The 19,030-nt window shown below is 62.4% G+C and overlaps 2 protein-coding genes across 5 annotated transcripts; one reads left to right on the top strand and one right to left on the bottom strand.

Moving 5' to 3' along the window:
- The first annotated feature begins 2,981 nt into the window (after window positions 1–2,981).
- On the top strand, window positions 2,982–4,115 carry RPS21 (ribosomal protein S21). The gene is made up of 6 exons (XM_045886071.3): window positions 2,982–3,092; window positions 3,214–3,276; window positions 3,346–3,409; window positions 3,544–3,615; window positions 3,915–3,970; window positions 4,056–4,115. Exons 2-6 carry the CDS (start codon window positions 3,227–3,229, stop codon window positions 4,063–4,065), a joined length of 252 nt encoding a protein of 83 aa, XP_045742027.1. The 5' UTR covers window positions 2,982–3,092; window positions 3,214–3,226; the 3' UTR covers window positions 4,066–4,115.
- Window positions 4,116–4,204: 89 nt separating this feature from the next.
- CABLES2 (Cdk5 and Abl enzyme substrate 2) lies at window positions 4,205–18,723 on the bottom strand. Of its 4 annotated transcripts, none has more exons than XM_054510183.2 (10): window positions 18,211–18,723; window positions 10,795–10,866; window positions 10,629–10,721; window positions 9,896–9,973; window positions 9,326–9,434; window positions 8,630–8,795; window positions 8,107–8,210; window positions 7,601–7,707; window positions 6,655–6,859; window positions 4,205–5,154 (listed from the first exon to the last, which is right to left on the bottom strand). In XM_054510183.2, exons 1-10 carry the CDS (start codon window positions 18,708–18,710, stop codon window positions 5,125–5,127), a joined length of 1,464 nt encoding a protein of 487 aa, XP_054366158.2. In that variant the 5' UTR covers window positions 18,711–18,723; the 3' UTR covers window positions 4,205–5,124. The 4 variants fall into 4 exon arrangements, with proteins under 4 accessions (XP_054366158.2, XP_045742026.2, XP_064429505.1 ...); XM_045886070.3 differs by having other exon boundaries at window positions 4,205–6,474; XM_064573435.1 differs by having other exon boundaries at window positions 4,205–6,859; window positions 8,102–8,154.
- Between the last annotated feature and the right edge of the window lie 307 nt (window positions 18,724–19,030).

The raw sequence follows: 19,030 nt of genomic DNA on the forward strand, positions 1-19,030 counted from the left end.
GCTGCCTCAGTTGGAGTGTGTCTCTTGACCTCGGGGCTGTGAGTTTGAGTCCCATGTGGGTGCAGAGATTACTTAAAATCTTTAAGGGGCGCCTGGGTGGCTCAGTCGTTAAGCGTCTGCCTTCGGCTCAGGTCATGATCCCAGGGTCCTGGGATCGAGCCCCGCAGCGGGCTCCCTGCTCAGCGGGAAGCCTGCTTCTCCCTCTCCCACTCCCCCTGCTTGTGTTCCCTCTCCCGCTGTCTCTGTCAGATAAATAAAATCTTTAAAAAAATAAAATCTTTAAAATAAACACACCTAATGAAAAACCTACTATGTTAACAATTTAAGTGTACAGTTCAACGGTATTAAATGTTAGTAACGAACTACCATCACCACCATCCATCTCCAGAACTCATTTTGCAAAACTGAAACTCTGTCCCCATTAAACACTAACTCCCTGTTCCCCTTCCCCAGACACTGGCACCCACCATTCTACTATCTGATTTTGATGACTCTGAAGTACCTTATAAAAGTGTAATTGAGCAGTATTTGTCTTTTTGTGATTGGTGTTATTTCACTCAGCATAATGTCCTCAAGATTGAACTATATGCATGTGTCAGAATTTTCTTCCTTCTTAAGGTTGAATAATACTCCCTTGTACCTGCAGACCACATTTTGTTCATCTGTTCATCCACCAATGGGCTTATGGGTTGCTTCTGCCTTTTGGCTATAGTGAATAACGCTGCTATAAACGGGTGGACAAATAGCCCTTCCGAGATCTTGCTTTCAATTCTTCTGTGTATACACTCACAAGTGGACCTGCTGATCATTTGGTAATTCTTTTTGAGGAACCACTACAGTACCCACCACAATGGCTGCACATGTTCTATTTCTACTAACGATGTGCAAGGGTTCCGATTTCTCCACATCCATGCCAACATTTTTTTTTTAAGATTTTATTTATTTATTTGAGAGAGAGAGAGAGAGCACATGAGAGGGGGGAGGGTCAGAGGGAGAAGCAGACCCCCCGCCGAGCAGGGAGCCCGATGCGGGACTCGATCCAGGGACTCCAGGATCATGACCTGAGCCGAAGGCAGTCGCTCAACCAACTGAGCCACCCAGGCGCCCAACATTTTTGTTTTTATAGTTGCCCTCCTAATGGATGTGAAGTGGTATCTCATCGCAGTTTCGATTTGCATGTCCCTCATTAGTGATGTTGAGCAATTTTAAATGTGCTTATTGGCCATTTGTGCATCTTCTTTGGATAAATGTCTACTGTAGTCCTTTGCCTAATTTTGAATTGGGTAGTTTGCTTTTCTGTTTAGTTCTCATTCTCTATTCTGGATATCGATCCCGTATCAGATGTATAATTTGCAGTATCTTCTCTCATTCTGTGGGTTGCCTTTTTACTCTGTAGATCATGTCTTTTGATGCACAAATTTTAAAAATTTTCATGAGGTGCAATCTGTCTTTTTTTTTTTTTTTAAAGATTTTATTTGTTTGACAGAGAGAGACACAGCGAGAGAGGGAACACAAGCAGGGGGAGTGGGAGAGGGAGAAGCAGGCTTCCCGCAGAGCAGGGAGCCCGATGCCGGGCTCGATCCCAGGACTCCGGGATCATGACCTGAGCCGAAGGCAGTCGCTTAACCAACTGAGCCACCCAGGCGCCCAGCAATCTGTCTTTTGTCCATGCCGTTGGTCTCATATCAAAATCATCAAGTCCAATGTCATGAAGCTTGTGCCCTATGTTTTCTTCTAAGAGTTGTATAGTTTTAGGTCCTTGATCCACTTTAATTTTATGTAAGGCCCAGCTTCATTCTTTTGCATGTGGATGTCCCGTTTCCCCGTTTGTTGAAAAGATCTTTGCCCCAGCGTGGTCTTGGCAGCCTGGTAGACTATCATTTGACCATGTATGTGGTTTATTTCTGGGCTCTCTATTCTGCAGAATGCTCGGGGAAGACCCTCCGCAGACGTCGGTCTCCTGCCTTCCAGCTACAGGATCTTCTGATGACCAGCCCAAGCTGTGCTGACCCACATGCAGACAGACAGGCCGGCTGTGTGGATGCCCAACCACAGACGGGTCACGTCTGTACACGTGTCAGGGGGCCTGGAGAGAGCACATACCTCACCTCTCAGGGCTTGCAGGCGCTGAGTGACCTTCCAGAAGGGGCTGGCCTCAGTGGCCACACTCCTGACGCCCCCCTGCTGGAGCTTAGCGGCAGCAGACACCCTGCTTGCAAGGGAAGGCTTCCCGGCACGTGCGGACTTGCAGCCTCGGCCCCAGCTACGCCAGAAGGTAAACGCTCCCGTAGCCAGAATGAAGCCGGCGAACGGCGCGCGCGGCCAGGCTGACTCGACTGTGCTCTGCGGGCCCGCCGTGCGGGGTGCCAGTGCGCAGAGCCCTTAACCGTGCGCCCGGGCGCAGGCCTGGCTCAGGGAGGTGGCGTGGGCGCCCAGGCGCACGGAGGGCGTGCCGGGCAGAGGGCCGCTCCCCCTCCCGAGCCTCGGCCGCAGGCAGCCCCCGCGGGGGAGGCAGGACGGACCGGGCGGAGAGACGAAGGCCGAAGCCGGGCGGGAGCTGAGGAGCTGCCGAGCTCACCCCCAGGCCCGCGGGCACGGGCCCGTCCGGCTCAGCGCGGCCCGGGGCCCACCCCAGCCTCGACAGCGCCCCCCGCGCTCTGCTCGGCCCTCGGTTCCCGGAGGGCTGGCGCCTGCGCGCGGGTGCCCCCGTCGCAGGGGACCCCAGCCCCGGCCCGGCTGCCCTCCGCCGCCCGCCCGCGGCTTCCCCGGGCTCGGATCAACTACACGCCCCGCTGCGTCCATCCGCACCTGGCCCCCGGCCACTTGCACGGGGCAAGCCCCAGGACGGCTGCACGCAGCCCGCGTCGCCGCTCTTCCGAAGCCGAGGCCCGGCCGCAACCCGCCGCGCGCCGCGCGCCGCGCGGAGGCCCCGCCCCCGCCCGCCGGAAGCGGAAGTGCACGCGAACCGGCCGGCGGCGCGCGGCGCGCCGGGACCCGGAAGCACTTCCCGAGGCCCCGCCCCGCGCGCCAACACCGCTGCCGGGGGACGCGGCGCTTCCTTTCTGCGCTCGAGCGCGTGGTGGTGGCAGCAGGTGGGCCGCGTGGCCGGGCGGGGGCGCCGGGCGGGGCTCCGGGGCGGGGGTCGGAGACCGGGGCCGCGGCGGGCGGGGGCGGGCACACGGCCCGGCCTCACGGCGCCGCGCGGTCTCGCAGGCGCGCCCTCGACATGCAGAACGACGCCGGCGAGTTCGTGGACCTGTACGTGCCGCGGAAATGGTGAGCGACCTCCGCCCCCCCGCCCCCCCCGCCCCCCCCCCGCGCCCGCTCACTGCGCCCCCCCCGCAGCTCCGCCAGCAACCGCATCATCGGCGCCAAGGACCACGCGTCCATCCAGATGAACGTGGCCGAGGTGAGCCGGGCGGCGGAGGGCCGGTCCCGCCGGGGAGGGAGTCCCCAGGGCGGCCTGCGGGGCCGGTCCTCCCCGGGCCCCAGGTTAGGGCGAGCGGTGCCTGGCGGTCTCTGACGCGCGTGGACGACTCGCAGGTTGACAAGGTGACGGGCAGGTTCAACGGCCAGTTCAAAACCTACGCCATCTGTGGGGCCATTCGCAGGATGGTGAGTGTGCCCCTGCTGCACTCCCGGCGCGCTGTGGGCCGGGGGGGGCGGGTGTGGGGGGTGCCGGCTGCCCGCCCCGTCCTGGGGTGCGTGGGGAGGGGGCGAGGGGCCAGGGGCCGGGAAGGACCCCGCCGTGACCGAGCCCTCAGGCCGGCCTTGACCTTGCGTGGCGCGTGCGGGCCGGCAGGGCCGGCCTGGCCTCCAGAGGCCCCCGCAGTCAGGCGTGAGGCCGGGAGACTGGGCTGGGCTGCGCTGCGGCGCGGGGAGCGGGGCAGGTGGCCTACCGTGCTTTTTTCCAGGGGGAGTCCGATGACTCCATCCTCCGACTGGCCAAGGCCGATGGCATCGTTTCCAAGTGAGTGAGAGGGCCTGCGTTTGGGCACAGAGGTCCTGGACCTTTCCAAAAACAAGGTGTAACATTGTCCTTGTTTTTGTTCTAGGAACTTCTGACTGGAGATCACGGATGTGGGATGTTTGTCATAAATAAATACTGAAACCCATTTGTGTCGGTTTGTTCTATGACTGGGTGCGTTCTGGGTGTCAGAGGGTCGGGGCCGCTCGGCCGAAAGGAGGCAACCACCCTACAGAGTACATTGCAAAACCACGTTTTACTTCGAACCACAAATACATGACCATTTGCAAACAAATCACCACATGTGACTGGACAATGAGGTCAGATAGTCGCGTAGCGCACTTTTCAGTGACCGCTGCTACCCAGTGCCGAGAGCCGTGTTGGCCCTCAGACCCGTCTCACACGTCTGGGCTTGTTCCAGAGAATGAGGGGTTCAGGCTGAAGTTTGGCTTCAATACTGGCTTTGCTGCGGTGACAGCTGAACACCACACGAGAGCAGCTTTCTGCACAGATGACACGAGGACACAGCAAGGGAGAAGCTATGGGTTGTATCTGAACACGTGAACTCCGGTCGTCTCAGCTGTTCTAAGGTCTGCACGGAAATTCCAAGGACACGTGCCCTTTTCTGAGGTGAAGCTGTGGACCGGGATGTACACTTGGGGTCGGTCCCTTGCAGTACTTGTAACCTAAAAATATCCTTGAGACACGGGGTGGGACAGGTTGCTATCCAGAAGGAAACTTCCACCTTCACCTTGGGTACGTGTGGTTGAAGGGGCCATGTTGGAGAGGACAGGGCGGTATTCCACAATAAATAAGCTTGGAATATGGACTTGGGCTTTGACCTCCATGCTGCAGTCTCCCCTCACCCCAGGAAGGAATGGCTGGCCTGTGGGCAGACACGGATGCTGGGGTCTGGGTGGAGTTGCTGGTGCCTGAGCGCTGTGATGAGAACTGGGGTCTTCTTTTTGCAGAAGCACCGGTCCACACACGAGTACAGGCAGGGCTGTAGCCGGGGCCCTGTGACAGGTTCATAGGACAACAGTAGGGAAGCAGCTAAATGGCCCGGCCAACATGGTCATTTTTGGCAGCAGCTGACCCAAGGGGAGAAACTCCTCAGTTCTTCAGTGGTTGGTGGGGCAGCACGCTGGAGAACCAGGTCACAGAGCGTGCGGAACGGACACGCAGACCTGGGAAAGCAGAACAGGGGCCCTGTTGGCACACGGGGCACAGGCGACGGCCACTATCCCTTGGGCTCCTTTCACGACAGCGGGGACTGCTGCTCCCTCCTGCCTGGGCAGAAACTGTGAGCACCGACCCCTTTAGGGAGGTGGTGCCATGGGGTGCAGGGCCGTGGAGGAGCCCGTCTCCTGCCTGCTTGAGGATCAAGTGTGGTTTTAAGTCAACCTCAACAGATCTCATGTAACCAGTTTTTGTTCCCTTAAAAAGACCCATAGAACCAAATCCCAAGTAACAAATAACGCTGTTTTTCTCCATCACAATATTGCTTAGGAAGATCAAGAGCCAAGAGCAAGCAATCCAGACATCCTGAAAGTCCAGAGTGTCGCAGGTGAGCAGGGTTTCCCGGTGAGAGGTGAGGGGCAGGTCCCCCAGGGGCGGACCAGTGTCTGCGCCGAGGCCCGCTGGGCTGTGCGACCCTCGGGCACCAGGATTTCACAGTGACAGGATGCTCGGAAGAGTAACGAATGAGATAAACCGGAGTCTGCTCTGGTTGACTTAACCTAACGCCAGAGCTCTGCCTGTGGACACAAGGGAGGCAGATGGGCATCCCCAGGGGGGGCGCTGCTGGGCTGGGAGCGAGCCAAGCCGTGGGGGTGCAGTGCCGCGTCTCCACATCCGAAAACCTGTAATAGCCAAGACTAATGCTTCGTTACGTTAACTTCAGCAATTTCAGTATGTCAGGTATGGTCTGGAAACCCAGATCTTCACTGAGATGCTTGCGCAGCAGCTGTGGTTTGCGGAAGACGCAAGGGAGAAGGATGCTGCAGAGCTGGGATGACTGCACAAGGTGAGCCAGGGTCCCCGTGCAGCCCGCTCTCAGGCATGTGGAAAAGAACACAAAATCTCCCACCTTGTTCCTGTGAAAATGCAAGCAGGCTCTCAGGAGTACCATGGGCATGGTGTGCTTTGGAACGAAAGCAGTGTCCCTCCAAGGACGCAAGGGTGTGCAGACAGGGTCGTCGGTCACAGAGGGCAGGTGGGTCCCCGCCAGGTGGGTGCCGAAGTGGGGACCTGTGGGCGTGCCCTGCAGTGCCTGAGAACACCTCCCCGGCCCACGTGTGAGTGCCTGCACCAGGGCTGTCTCGGCAGCGGAGGCCAGCCTCCCGGCATGCGGAGGCCGGCCTCGGCTAGAACTGCTGCGTGAGGCGTCGGTAATGAGGTAACACCTGGCTCTCGGGAAGGTAGAGCGCGAGTTCCAAGGCCACCAGCACCGTGAACTCGAACCCAATTAGATCCCGTCTGTTGAATCGAAACCTTTCTTCTAGCTTCTGCGTTGAAAAAGCGAGGAGATTATGCGGGGCCCGGGCCCCGTCTCCCACCCAGGGCAGCGGGTTGGGGTGTGGGTGCAGGCCAGCTCCAGGTTCCCCACAGGCTCCCCGCAGGTGGCCAGGCCTTGTTGGGGGGTGGGGGGGCTGCAGGCCAGGCTGGGGCGGGACAGGCACACTCACGTCGATGAGCTGCTTCACTTCACTCCTGCGGAGGTCGCTGCTGATCTTGGCAGCGAGCAGCACGCACGCCCCGGCGCACAGCTTGCGGTTTTGCTTGTTGAGTTTGCCCTGCAGGACGAGCTTCTCAAAGTACACGTAGGCCATGGACACCGTCACGGGCTCCAGGCTGCACTCCTCAGAAAGGTTCCGCATCTCCCGCTTTAAACTGCAGGTTACACGGAGGCCCAGGGCTCAGGGGCCGAGGAAGTGGCCACCCTCTTCCTGCCCCAGGAGGGCCCTTTGGGCTGCTGAAAAAGCCCCATTCCCTGCGGGTGGGCCTGGCGCAGCACTCGGCCCGCAGCGTGGAGGGCAAGCCGGCTGATGTTGGCCCGTGGCATCCCCCCCCCCGCCCCGCAGCTGTACTGGCCGGCCCACGCTGTCCTCCAGAGAACACCACAGAGGACACAGTCCCTGCTGTCCTGTGGCAGTGAGGAGGACAATGCGGGGAGAAAACCGCCTGTGGAAAGGCCCGTGGTGTAGACACGCTGAAGCAGCGTCTACACCTTCAGTGAAGCCCCTGCGGGTGCTGCTGGAGAGGGGTCAGTGGGACACAGTGGGGCCAGATGGACCCAGGGCAGGGCAGTCCGCCACTTACTCGCCGTGAGGTCCTGGGCAAGCCTCCTCGGCCCTCGATCCCACTGATCATGGGGGGTCAAGTGCCCGTCTCCCGTGCTGTCCCAGGACAGCTAGGAGGTGTGGGTATGAGAGGCAGCGAGGTGGCCTGGCCCACGGAGGTGGTAGGTAGGGGGCTAGGGAGCTGCTGATCTTGGCCTGGGCAGACGGCAGGGGGGGTCTTGGTGGGGCACCTCTGTATTTGTCAAGCTCAGGGACCTACCAGAAACGGGGGAGAAGAGGAACGGCCCCATCGGGCGGTGGGGCCCAGAGACCTTGCCTCAGCCCCCCTTACCTCCGGATCTTGCTCAGTGTCAGTTTGATGTGCGGGAACTTCTCTCGGAAAGTCTCGTTCATGTCCTTCTTGAGGTCAGAGGGCTTCACATACTCTATCACCGTGGTCTGCAGGAGAGAAGGCAGCAGGGTAGGGAGCTGGCCCTGCACAGGCCTGGGGGCCCACCCGCCCCAGCCCGTGGGCTGATCTCATGCTGGCCGGGGACTGCGATGTGAATGTGTGGCGGCTCCAGGCACCAGCGCTGCCGAGGACAAGCCTCCGGACAGAGGGGCAGAGTGGGCAGCCCCGGGCCGCCAGGGCATGGGCTGAGGGCAATGGTGACCCCAGGGCGGTGTGGTCAGCACAGCCCTCCGGCCTACTGTGCACCCCCTCCTGCTCCTGTCCCGAGGTGCTGCTGGTGTCCAGGGGGTGGGGGGCACGTCAGCCCTGCCCTGGCGGCTTGCCCTCGGCCCGCCCTCAGATACCCAGAGGCGTGCGGACTGGGCACGTGGTGATGCTCACCGTACCATGTAAGAGGCGAAGATGAGGACCCGCTTGTGCTTGCCGCAGGGCCACTGTGGGTCGTCCAGGAGGTTGGGGTTATACTCCAGCGCATCCCCTGCGTCACTCCCTGCATGCAGAGGGCAGCCCTGACCCACCACGAGCCCCCAGCTCTGGCCAACCAGCTTCTGCCAACCCAAGCCTCAGCTGGAACCCTGGTCTAGTGCTGGGGGGGCCATGCTGCTGGGGTCTGGGGTCTGGGAGGGGCTGCAGGCCGTGGTTCCCCGTCCCTGAGGGCTGGATGGAAGGAAGGCTGTCCTGATGAGGAGGGGCCCCCTGCCCCCCCACGTCCATGCCAGTGCCTGGTTGGGTGAAGCCTAGGCTGTCTGCTCTCATGGGAGTCCCTTCTCCTGACCCTGCCTCTGAGCCTGGCGCCCTGTCTGGACTGGGGACTGTGGGCTGGAATGGGTCTCTGGTCGGCCACATGCTGTCCCTTGCCCAGCTGGTGTGGCTGCCTGCCCTGGGCCCAGTTAGGGCATGTGAGGCTACCTAGCTCCGTGCCGGCTGGCGCTGACTTGGCCGGGGCTGGTTTGTATCTTGAGCCTGGCAGAGCGCGGGGGACGCTGGGCCGGGGCTGGGGCGGCAGGCCGTGGCTGTCCATCTTGTGTGTGACCAGGGCATTGGTAGGATACAAGAACTTGGCATAAGACACCACCTGGAGAGGCAAGGGTGTCAGGGCTCAGTCCCTATTGCCCCTGGGCCCATGGCCCCGTCCTGAGACCAGAGGGAGGGCAAGCTGAGCCTTACGCCTTCCTGCTGCAGGAGGGCCCCGCACAAATGCCACCCTTACGTGGACGGGGAAGGACCTACTGAGAGCTAACGCTCCCAGGCAGCCCCGCGCTGGATGCTGCTCACCTGGGGTTAGCGTCCTCAGCAACAAGAATGTTCCAGAATGCCACCCTTGCCCTCCTGTGTGGGGTCTGCCGCACAGGGACCTTCTCCCCGCCTCTGACCGACAGCAGAGGTGGCACCGGGACACCCTCCCGACGCAGGTCATTTTTCGTCACTTGGCCACTGAGTGAAGCGACGGGGCCTGTTCTTACGGGGCTGTGGGGTTTCCTCCCACCCACACCGGGCGTTTTATAAGATTCAGGGGGAAACGCAGCTCCACGTGTTTACTGCCTTGGTGAGCGCAAGCTCTGTGCTCGCCCACCCGCCCCGACCGTGGACGGCACCCACACTTGCCTTCCCATCTGCTCCCAACTCGACACCTTCCAACTCAAAGACCATCTCAGAAGACACGGAGATGCCACCGGAGGGGTGCCTCTGCTTCTGGCTGTCCACCCTGAGGTCACTGCAATGCACAGGATGGGGGATAGCTGCCTTCCTCTGCCCCTGGAGGAGGCCCAGTCCCGCCGCTCCGCGGGCCCAGCACTTCCTGTTCCAACACTCTGGAGGTTGGCAGTAACGGGGCAGCACTGACCTCTACCTGAGGCCACCCCCTTGGCCAGCGTGGCCCAGGCCCATCCCCCGTGAAGGGTTCCTTGTTGCCAGGCCCCCTGGTGCCGCCCCCACCCTGACGGCCGTGTCCTTCTTCCCGGAGTTCTGTGTGGGACGCATTTGCCTGGACTGCTCACGAGGACGCAGGGCAGCATCCCCATGAGGCGCGTCCCAGGCATCTGCACTTAAGCAGCTCAAACAAAGTAACGGTGCAGACACACCCTGCTAGAGAACCAGGACCCAAAAGGCCTTCAGAGCTCCTGAGGAGCTTCGGCAGAGCCGATCCCGAGCTCGGTGCCTCCCCGGGCCGCTCACCTGACCCGCAGGCCTTCTCCGTAGGGCAGCACTGAGAAGGCCGCACACAGGGACCGCCTGGCGCAGATGAGCACGATCCTGGGGGGGAGGTGTTGGTCAGAGGAGGTGGCGGGCGTTTCTGGGACAGAATTCCTTCCCCCCTAGACTTGGGTGACACAGGCTGCTGGCTGGGACTACCGGGCCCCCGGGCTCACTGAAGCCAGCCCAGCGCTCAGCACCAGCACGAGCCCGTCATGCTGAGGGTCACGCTGCGGGGGCGGGGTCTGGGCCGCTGCTAGAACAGAGCTCCCCTACCAGGGCCGCTGGGTGGAGGCTCGGCAGCATGGCCTCCAGCAGGAAGGGCAATGGGCTCAGATGCCTCAGGGCTGGCAGGGCGGGCCGTGAGGGTGGGCGATGGGAACCCCTGGGGCCCCCACACAGCGCCTACAGACACAGAAGCTCCGAGGGCCACCGCACCAGGCCTGTACCCGTTTGGGGCCCCTGCATCCTGGCTTTTGGCTCAACCACCCCCTGTGCTTCCCAAACAAACCAAGCCCTTCTCTCTTGGCCACATTCCATTGCCACGCCTGCTCTGTCCCTTCACCTGGGCTACCAGCGAGGACAGGATAGGACCCAAGCCCTCGCTAGGTGCGAGGCAGACACGGTGGGCAGCTCCAGGACTATAGGCAGGGGCCCAGGATCGGATGGCAGCCCTGCCTCTGGGCGGCCACGTGCTTGCCGTGGCACGTGGTACCTGCTGTTCCTTGTATCATACTGCCTCATGTTCTTGATGAAGTGAGTCTTCTTCAGGCCTTTGTGTCTTGGGGATCCGGATATGTGTTTGGTTCTGCAAGGTAAACACCAGGTCACTCTTCCCTCCCTCGAGACCCCCTCTGGCCCCGGGTCTCAGAGACACTTACCTCTGAACTGAGGCACATCCCACAGCATCTTCCAGGAACTCGAGAGAGCAGCGCTGGGAGGCGACTCGCCTTCTGTAAGAAGACAGAGCAGGGCCTCAGCTAACAGACCTGGGAAGGGGCTGCTCTTGGACCCAGAGATGTGCTCTCAGTCTTCTCCCTGCCGAAGGGGCAGCCCACAGCCACCGACCGGGTCAGGAGCCTGTCTGGGGTGAGGTCTGAGCCTTGGGGAGGGCCACCCAAGGACCAGAGTTTGCCAGAAGAATCCAAGCTGGACCAGCACCCTGGTCCGCTGCCCGTGGCCTCCTAAAGCTCAGCCTACACATTCCAGGCGTCCTCTCTGGCCCAGGATTGGCAGGGTGGGTCGTGCTTACCCACAGCAGGCTGAAGGCAATGAGGCGCTGCAGGAAGGCCTTCCAAGGTTGGAGGAGCTGCTCCTGGAGAGCTCACAACCTCCTACCCCGTGTCAGGGGAGCTTCTCACGCCTGAAGGCTCAGAAACCCTGCGTGTCTGCACCCTCGGTTCGAGATCACAAACCCCGGTTACTGGCACCCAGGCCACCACTGTGGTCACCTGTCAACCTCCTAGTCCTCGTGGGGCAGACATGCACATCTCACCGGTAAGGGCCACTTATAACAAAGCTGTGCAGATGGGCCCCAAGTCCCCACACCTTCCCAATGAGAGGGAGGCTCCCAGAGGCCAAGGCTGCGTGGCCCACAAAACAAAGCGATATGGGCGCTGCACTCAGCCCAGGCCGGCAGGTGCCAGGTGCCCTGCGCATCTAGAGTGTGAACTGAGTCCGGGCTCCTGGGGAGGGGTCGGGGGGACACATGTGGCCGGGGGGGACACATGTGGCCGAGGAGGCCACTTCTGGGAGCTACAGCCTGCCCAGAAGCAACTCTGTCCTCCCGTAGGACCCCTGGCTGACAGATGAGGCCCAGTGTGGTCAGGCCACCTCACCAGGTGGAGCGCGCCTAGAATCCACGTGGCCACTGTTGTGTGCTAGGGGCCCAGCCACCACCTCCTGCCACGGAGCCACTGCCTATGGGAGCGTAGAGCAGCTGGGCACCTGCCCCAGGTCACACAACCAGGGCAGTCCTGGGGGACTCCAAGGCTGTCAGCCACAGCCCAGGCTCCACGTAAGTCTTTAAAATGACAGAGGCAGCAGAAACTCGTTGAAAAGAAACCAGAATCGAACACGGCACAACCTCTAGTGAAATGCTGGGTGTCCCCCACTGCGGCCCCACCTCCGGAGAGGGGTGATGCCTGGTGGTGGTGGGGGAGGGCACCCGCCTGCCGGATGAGAGTGCTTGAGGGTGCTGTGAGTGCGAGAGTCAATCAGATAGGGGGGCCTAGGCTGGAGCCGCAGTCTGAGGACCGGCCGGGGGGCAGGGGGAATGGGCCCAGGGGCCTCTGCAGGCGGGTGTGCAGCTGGTCAAGGGACGGCAGGAGGGGCATGTCCGGCAGACACCCAGCGTCCTAAGAAGCCTGGGGGGTGGGGGCGGGTGAGTAGGTGGACGGGCAGGACCCGTGCCAAGAAAAGCCGCTGACTTGGGTAGAGCCCGAGCGGCCCTGCAGGACTGGGCTCAGAGGCCCTGTGCAGCGGCCCCATGAGGCTTCCTCAGGGCATTTTCCAGGTGGTGCCCCAACGGCTTCCGCACACCTGGGACCTCACCTGCAGGGCCCAGGCCAGCAGCGGTCTCCACAGAGGCCCGGCCCCGCACACAGCCTCTGGCCCGCTGCCCGGCAGGCGAGACATGGGCCTCTGCCGCCTCGCTCGCACCTTCTGTTGATTCTGGGATGATGCCACTCAGCTCACCAGGCTTTAAAATCTGTTCCCAGTTGCTTTTGCAGGTACCTGTGGTTTTCTTCCACTTCTCTCTCCTCCTGAGCATTTTACAGATACTCAGCCCTCATGATAACCGCACACGATGGGCGGTGTTTCTACTCTCAGTTCACACGTGGGGAAACTGAGGCACAGAGCGGGCAAGCAAGCTGCCCGAGGTCACACAGCTGGTCAGGCGCTACCGGGACCTGCACGCCCGTGGGCGTTCTGTGCATTTGCCAGCAGCAGCAACACTGCCTCTCTGCCCCCTGCGGACCCCGGGGCTGGGCTGGCTGGAATTGAGGCCACCCCCCGGCCATGCCCTCGGGTGCTCCTCTGCTGAGCAGAGGAGCCTTGGCCTTGGCCTGCGGTCCAGGTGTGCTGTTTGGGGTGGCATGAAAAGCCTATGGCAATGCTGATCACCGAGCCCCGAGCTCTGATGCGCAGGTCTGCGGGGGCACGTGGGACATGGGAGGCCCAGGCGTGCAGACCTACTGTGTTCTCAGGATCAGGCTGATGTGCAGATATGGGGGGGGGTGGCGGTACATCCCCGTCTGCAGAGGGCCGAGTGAGGGCACAGTGATGAGCTGGTGGCTGCAGAACATTCTGGAAGTGCAGCGTCTGGGCAGGAGAGAGTGTGGGCTCCCAGGGACCCCAAACTCTTTGGGTGTGGAGGTGACCGCGTGTCGGGCGGCACCTGGTCCGCAGGGTTCTCAGAAAGTGAAGGCGGTAGGGAAGCTGGCAGTCAGAGCCCTGGTCGTGGACGCACACGACTATCTAGGGGCCGCCCCAGGTGGTCAGGCGGTGCCTACCCTTCCCAGAACGTGGAGCAGCTCAGCCGCTTTCAAAAGGGACTGCTGGCTAGTCAACCTCTGGCAGGTGGCTCCTCTGGAGGAATGTCCAGCCCCTCAGTGAGTCCCAAGGCGAGAGCACCACGCCCTCGCATGTGGCCCCAGCAGGATGGGCTCCGGCCAAGGGTGCCCTGCTCAGCCTCTCTGGAAGCTGCCCCCCAGGAAGGTGTCTGTGTGGCCAGCAGGCATGACAGGACATCCCAGCAGCTGCCTCTGAAATAGTCCCCGCGGGAGGCAAGCCAGCGCGGTCAGCGGGAGGCTGGGCACACCGCACTCACAGCGCGCCTGGATGCACAGCACCCACGGTGGGGACGGAAGCTGGCTGCGGAGAGCTTCTGGGGGACAGCGTGTGCTGCCCCCAGGGCGGGACACACATTTTACACCCCCACTTAAAAACACTGCTAACAGATACGCTACAAAGAACAAGACTTGGGCTCTCTGCTACCTGCCAAGTCGCCCCAGCCCAGGAAGCCTCTCTGCTGAGCCACGGCCAGGGCCAGGGTCCATGGGATGGGGTCTGCTCACCGGCGACTGGCCCGAGGCTGCCTGCGTAGGACTCTCTGGGGAAGAAGGAGCCAAGGGTCGGGTGTGGGAGAGGCACAAGCGGCCACCGTACGGACCACGGGCCTGCTCAGCCTCCGGTTCACTGTCAGAATTGCCGCCCCCCACCCCGGATGTGAAATGCGCCTGCAAACAGGAAGAGAAATCACTACTGGACGGTTTCTATTGCCTGACTAACGCCCTTTACTTTGTCACTGCAGAAATACCCAGCCAAGGAAGGCTCCCACCTGAGGTCTGTTTGAGGGCCGAGAACCATCCAAACAGAGTGAGGGGCCAAGTGAAGGGGTCAGACCAGCCGGTGTGGGCTGCTGACAGGCACTTGTGCCCACGACTTGGGCCCCTCTCCTGCTCCGTGCCCATCTGAGCATGGCACCTGACCTCGCAGATCCTTGTGCATATCTGTCCAAGGAGTGGTGGTCCTGGGCACCCCATCTCACCAAGTCCCTGCCAGGAAAAGCACAAACCCCACATTCCAGCCAACCGCTCCGAGAGGCCTGAAGTTCCCCCGGTGATGGGACCCCAGGTGTGGTCTCTGGGGGCCAAGTCTCAGCAAGGCCTCCGAGCTGCCATGGGATGATGCACCTCTAGGCTCTAACCTTGGCAACCATCTCCAGCTGTCCTCCAGCAAGAAACCCCCAAATCAGAGTTGAAAGCAAACTGCCAGATGCTACACTGAAAATGGTTTAATTTCGACAGGAGCTTGGCAGCTTCGGGAACACGAAGTGGCTCCTGGCCAGCATGGCAGCTGAAACCCCAGGCCCTTTCTCGGAATCGTTCCAGTGTGAACCGTCCAGAGCTGCAAGGCTTTCTGCTCCCCCCTACCGCAGCAATGTCCCTGGCCTCATGGCAGCACCCCTAGCTCCCCTGTGCCTTGGACACTAATGAGGGCTGTCGTGGGCTGAGCTGTGCCCCCCAAAAAGTTATGTTGAAGTCCTGACCCCTGACATCTGTTATTTTGGCCCTGGTTAGAGACAGGATCTCTGCAGATGTGACCAAGTGAAGAGGGGGCCCTTCAGGTGGGCCCTGATCCAATGACTGGTGTCCTTACAAGGAGAGGCCAGGTTCAGACACAGACACACAGGACAAGCGTCATGAAGAAGGAGCAGAGACTGGAGGGATGCCTGGGCCACCCAGAGCTGGGGGAAGGCAAGAAGGCTCCTTCTCTGGGGCTTCCAGAGGGAGCGCAGCCCTGACCCGCCCCGATCGCAGCCCTGCGTCCCCTAAGACAGCGAGAGGAAGTGAGGCTGTGGTCCGACGCTGCCCAGCTCGCGGGAACCCCCTCGGGTTTTCTAGGAGAGGAGGGTGCGGGGCCCGAGAACCTGCTTCTGCCAGCTGGAGGAGCCCAGAAGCCCACCTGCTTGCCTTAAGTGACCGCGGTGTTGAGATGAAAGTAAACACCGTGTTAGAGGTTCTAGGAGGGAGGTTTGGACTCCAGTGACTTGCTCACTGGCTTAGCAGGAAAAGCCACACCGGGCTGAACCCCGAGGGTGAAACACAACTTCCCTGCTGTGGACTGAGTGTGAGCACTCACTGGGTAGCCTGCTTGTGACAAGTGTCTGTTCACCTGGCCCTGGCCATGGCCACCCCTCGCTGAGCCCTTGACCGCATCTGACCTCACAGAGCCCCTCAGGTATGTAGTACAGAAGGCAAAAGCACTTCACAGAGGAGTAAACTGAGGCTCAGGGAGGCTCCTGCCCAAGGTCACAACAGAGCCCCTTCCGGGTGGACCTAGGATGACAGCGCGTCTGTCCCCAGAGCCTGGCTCAAACCACCACACTCATGGTACAGACTTTAGGAGGGGGCCCCACTACCCCCACTCTGGAAATACAACTGATCCTCAGACTGGGCCTGCAGCTAAGAGCCCCTTGGCTTGGCTGGACGCCCCTCACACACTCTGTAGCGACTCTCTTGGGCAGAGCCCGAGGAGGGACAGTTCTGCGCAGGCAGGTGTGGCCCCGGAGGGCAGGAAGGAGGGAGCAGCAGGAGAGGGTTCATGTCCCGGGTGGAGGGACAGAGGGACGGGGGTGGGTGCAGCAGGAAAACCAAAGGGCACCCCGCTCACATCATTTCCCATCCTGCGCCAGCGTCCTCCCCAGCTCCCAGGAACGGGTGGTGCCGGGGCCCCACCAGCCCCTGTGGCCTCACAGGGCTTCTGCTCACAGCTGCTGCGTCCAGCACCCGCGCTCCCCCCCGCCCCCAAGCCCTTCCCTGGAGCGTGGTTCCCAGGGGCAGGCTGCTGGCTAACCTGGTTTGCAGGGTCTGGCCCACAGCAGGGTTGCCTGTTTGCTGAACAGAGAGCCTAAAACGACACGCAGTCTGCCCAGAATGCACACGCACCCCAAAAGGGGAAGGGGGCGGCCCAGCGTCAGACAGCGGACAGACAGAGTAGACACAAACTGCTCGCAGGAAGCTCGGGTCTGGCAGCAGGTGAGCCCCCTTCCCTCTGAAGCCCCATGACTCGTCAACGCCACAGAGGGACTCCAGAGGCCCAGCGTGATCTAGGGACCATCCTCCGGGCAGACTCTACGACTTCAAGGAAGAGGACAAGTAGGCTTCGGGCTCTGGTTTTAAAATGGACTGATTTCCACGGATAAAATAGTTTTTTCTGAACATTAGCCTCCTCTCGGATAAGCAGTCCCGTCTCCCCAGGGATGGCCGGAGTGCGCTGCTGAGCTGCCATGTTTGGGGCTGAATGATCGCTCGGCTCCACTCAGCCCCCTAACTGTCCGTCTCTGCGGCCTCAGCCAGGTCTGCTTGTGGAAGGGTCAGGTCCACGGGCATCCTCCTGGGCTGCCCAGGAGGCAGCCGCTTCTCCACAGAGTTGGAAATACTTCCGTCTACGGTGTGACGGGGCCCTCAGTAAGCACTCATCTGTGGGCCACCCATGAGAACTCAGAATGTAACGTCAAGAACGGATAACCAAGCCTGCATTCTGGTCTCAACCCCATCATCTTCAGCGCTGTCTGACGGCCAGGGGTGTGAGGCAGCCATGATGACCTCCAGGTGACAAGAGCCGCCTCTGAACCCCAGGGACTCGAGGCCTAGGCCCACCCAGGCAGGGCAGTGAGCTGTAGGGCTCTGCTCTCGGCCCCTCCCTGCATACCTGCGGGGCCTGCCTCAGGAGGGCCTGCCCTGCAGCTCTGTTCTGCAGACAAAGGCTAAGCAATGCTCTTCCAGAAGGACTGAGATAGCAGCCTGTCCGGAGTCCCAGGCCCAGGCACCAAATCACTCGTCACAGTGAAGGTGGGCAGTGGGAGGGTAGCGGATAGCCCCAGCGTCTGGAGGAGGGGGCACCCAAAGCTGAGCTCTGCGGGCAGCTGTGGAAGGGTCTCTGGGAGAAGAATGTGGGTGTCTGGCAGCCAGGGGCTTTCTGAGCACAGGCAGACTGGAGGGGCAGGGGTGGTGGCTGCTCTGGGTTGGGCTGAGGGCTTCCTAGACACAGGGAATCAGGGCAGGGAGAGTAAGTGCAAGCTGGGAACAGACAGGGCCAGGGACACTGAGCTCAGAGGGGCTGGGGTGGGGGGACAGCAGTCAGCATGGAGGTAATGGGGTGGACCAGGGACCAGTAAGTTGGGAGGCTGAGAGGTTCGGCCGGGCGCAGGGGCTCGGAAGCCACATGTCACAGGGCAGGGGGACTGGAGGGGTCACTCGGCTTGGAGAGCACAAGGAGACACACAAGGGATGCTTGAGAGTCCCTGAGTCCTGGGACTGACAAAAGCAGGTTGGGGAGGGGCGTGTCCAGGGCTGCCAGGGCTGTGTGTCTGGGGGCTGATAAGGGCGGAGGGAACCCTGAAACTCAGGTTTCAGGGGACTGCCAAGGTTGAAAGGGGCTGACAGAATTAAGGGGACCATGACCCCTGTGTCTGGGGACACGGCCTGAGGACCGCTGACCCCCACATCTTAGACTCATGGGGCCCAGGCAAAACTCTCTTTCTAGTGCTGGCAAAGCCCAGGACACCCCAACCCTGTGTGTGGGGCTCCCAGGGGAGCGGGGCCCCCTTCTGATCGCTAAGTCCTAGGCGACCCTCTGTCATGGGCTCCCAGGGCCCCAGGTGACCCTGATCCCCAAATGCTGTGCAGATGGGGCCCTGGACCCATGACCCCCAGGTCACTCCGACCCTGTGTGCTGAGCTGTCAGGTCACCCCAGCCCTGCGCGGGTCCGGCCCAGGGTCCCCACTCACCTCTGGCGCTGCATGTCCAGCCCGAGTCCCAGGCCGAGGCCGAGGCTGGCGGGCGCGGGGCCGGGCGCCGGGCTGAGCAGGCCCTGGGGCGCCGCCGCCCTGCCCGCCGGCCCGGGCAGCCCTGGAAGGCCGGCGGGGGGCGCGGGCGGCGGCGGCGGCGGCGGGGCCCCGCGGGCGGGGGGCTCGGGCCCCGGGGGTCCTGGTGGTCCCGGCGGCGGAGGCGGCGGCGCGGGCGGCTCGCGGGCCTCGGCGGGCGGCGGCGGCGGCGGCGGCGGGGGTTTCTCTCCGCCCGGGCCCAGGCTCGGGGGCCGGCCGTCCAGGGAGATGTTGTTGAGGAAGAAGAGCGCGGCCTGGCGGCGCCGCGAATCCCCGCGCCTTCGGAGCGCCTGCGGCGGGGCCCTGGCAGCGGGGCCGGGGCCGGCGGGCGGCGGGGCCCTGGCAGGGCCGGGGCCGGGGCCGGGGGCCGGGCCCTGGGCTCCACCCGCCGCGGCCGCGGCCATCCTCCGACTGAGCCCGCCGGCCGCCCGCCGCCACCGCCCCACCTGCGCGCACGCGCCCGCGCACGCCGCCCATTGGCCGAGGCTCGCCCACATGCAAATATATTGCCGTCGCGCTTACCCATTGGCCCGCGCGGTGCCGTGGGCGGGCCGCGGAGTTCCGGGGCGGCTCCCCTGGGTCCTAGAGGCGGTTCTGCTGCGCCCCCGGGGAGCGGGAGACCGGCGCCGCGGGGCACTCCACCCCACGGGGCCTGGCCGGGGGCCCAGCGGCGGCGCTGGCCCAGGTTCGAATCCCCGCCTCGGAAGCAGCGGCTACGGGGCCG

Source organism: Mirounga angustirostris, unplaced genomic scaffold (genome assembly GCF_029215605.1).
Source record: "Mirounga angustirostris isolate CCGP_5_RB_7025 unplaced genomic scaffold, mMirAng1.0.hap1 SCAF_10, whole genome shotgun sequence".
NCBI classification, from domain to species: domain Eukaryota; kingdom Metazoa; phylum Chordata; class Mammalia; order Carnivora; family Phocidae; genus Mirounga; species Mirounga angustirostris.

Excerpts from the sequence above, each read along its gene's own strand:
- RPS21 (XM_045886071.3), top strand. The coding sequence starts at position 3,227 with ATGCAGAACGACGCCGGCGAGTTCGTGGACCTGTACGTGCCGCGGAAA. Across the intron at positions 3,277-3,345 it reads CTGTACGTGCCGCGGAAATG|CTCCGCCAGCAACCGCATCA; the intron begins GTGAGCGACCTC and ends CCCCCCCCGCAG. Across the intron at positions 3,410-3,543 it reads TCCAGATGAACGTGGCCGAG|GTTGACAAGGTGACGGGCAG; the intron begins GTGAGCCGGGCG and ends GACGACTCGCAG.
- CABLES2 (XM_064573434.1), bottom strand. The coding sequence starts at position 18,710 with ATGGCCGCGGCCGCGGCGGGTGGAGCCCAGGGCCCGGCCCCCGGCCCC. Across the intron at positions 8,796-9,325 it reads AGTTGGGAGCAGATGGGAAG|GTGGTGTCTTATGCCAAGTT; the intron begins GCAAGTGTGGGT and ends TTGCCTCTCCAG. Across the intron at positions 7,708-8,106 it reads TCATCTTCGCCTCTTACATG|ACCACGGTGATAGAGTATGT; the intron begins GTACGGTGAGCA and ends TCTCTCCTGCAG.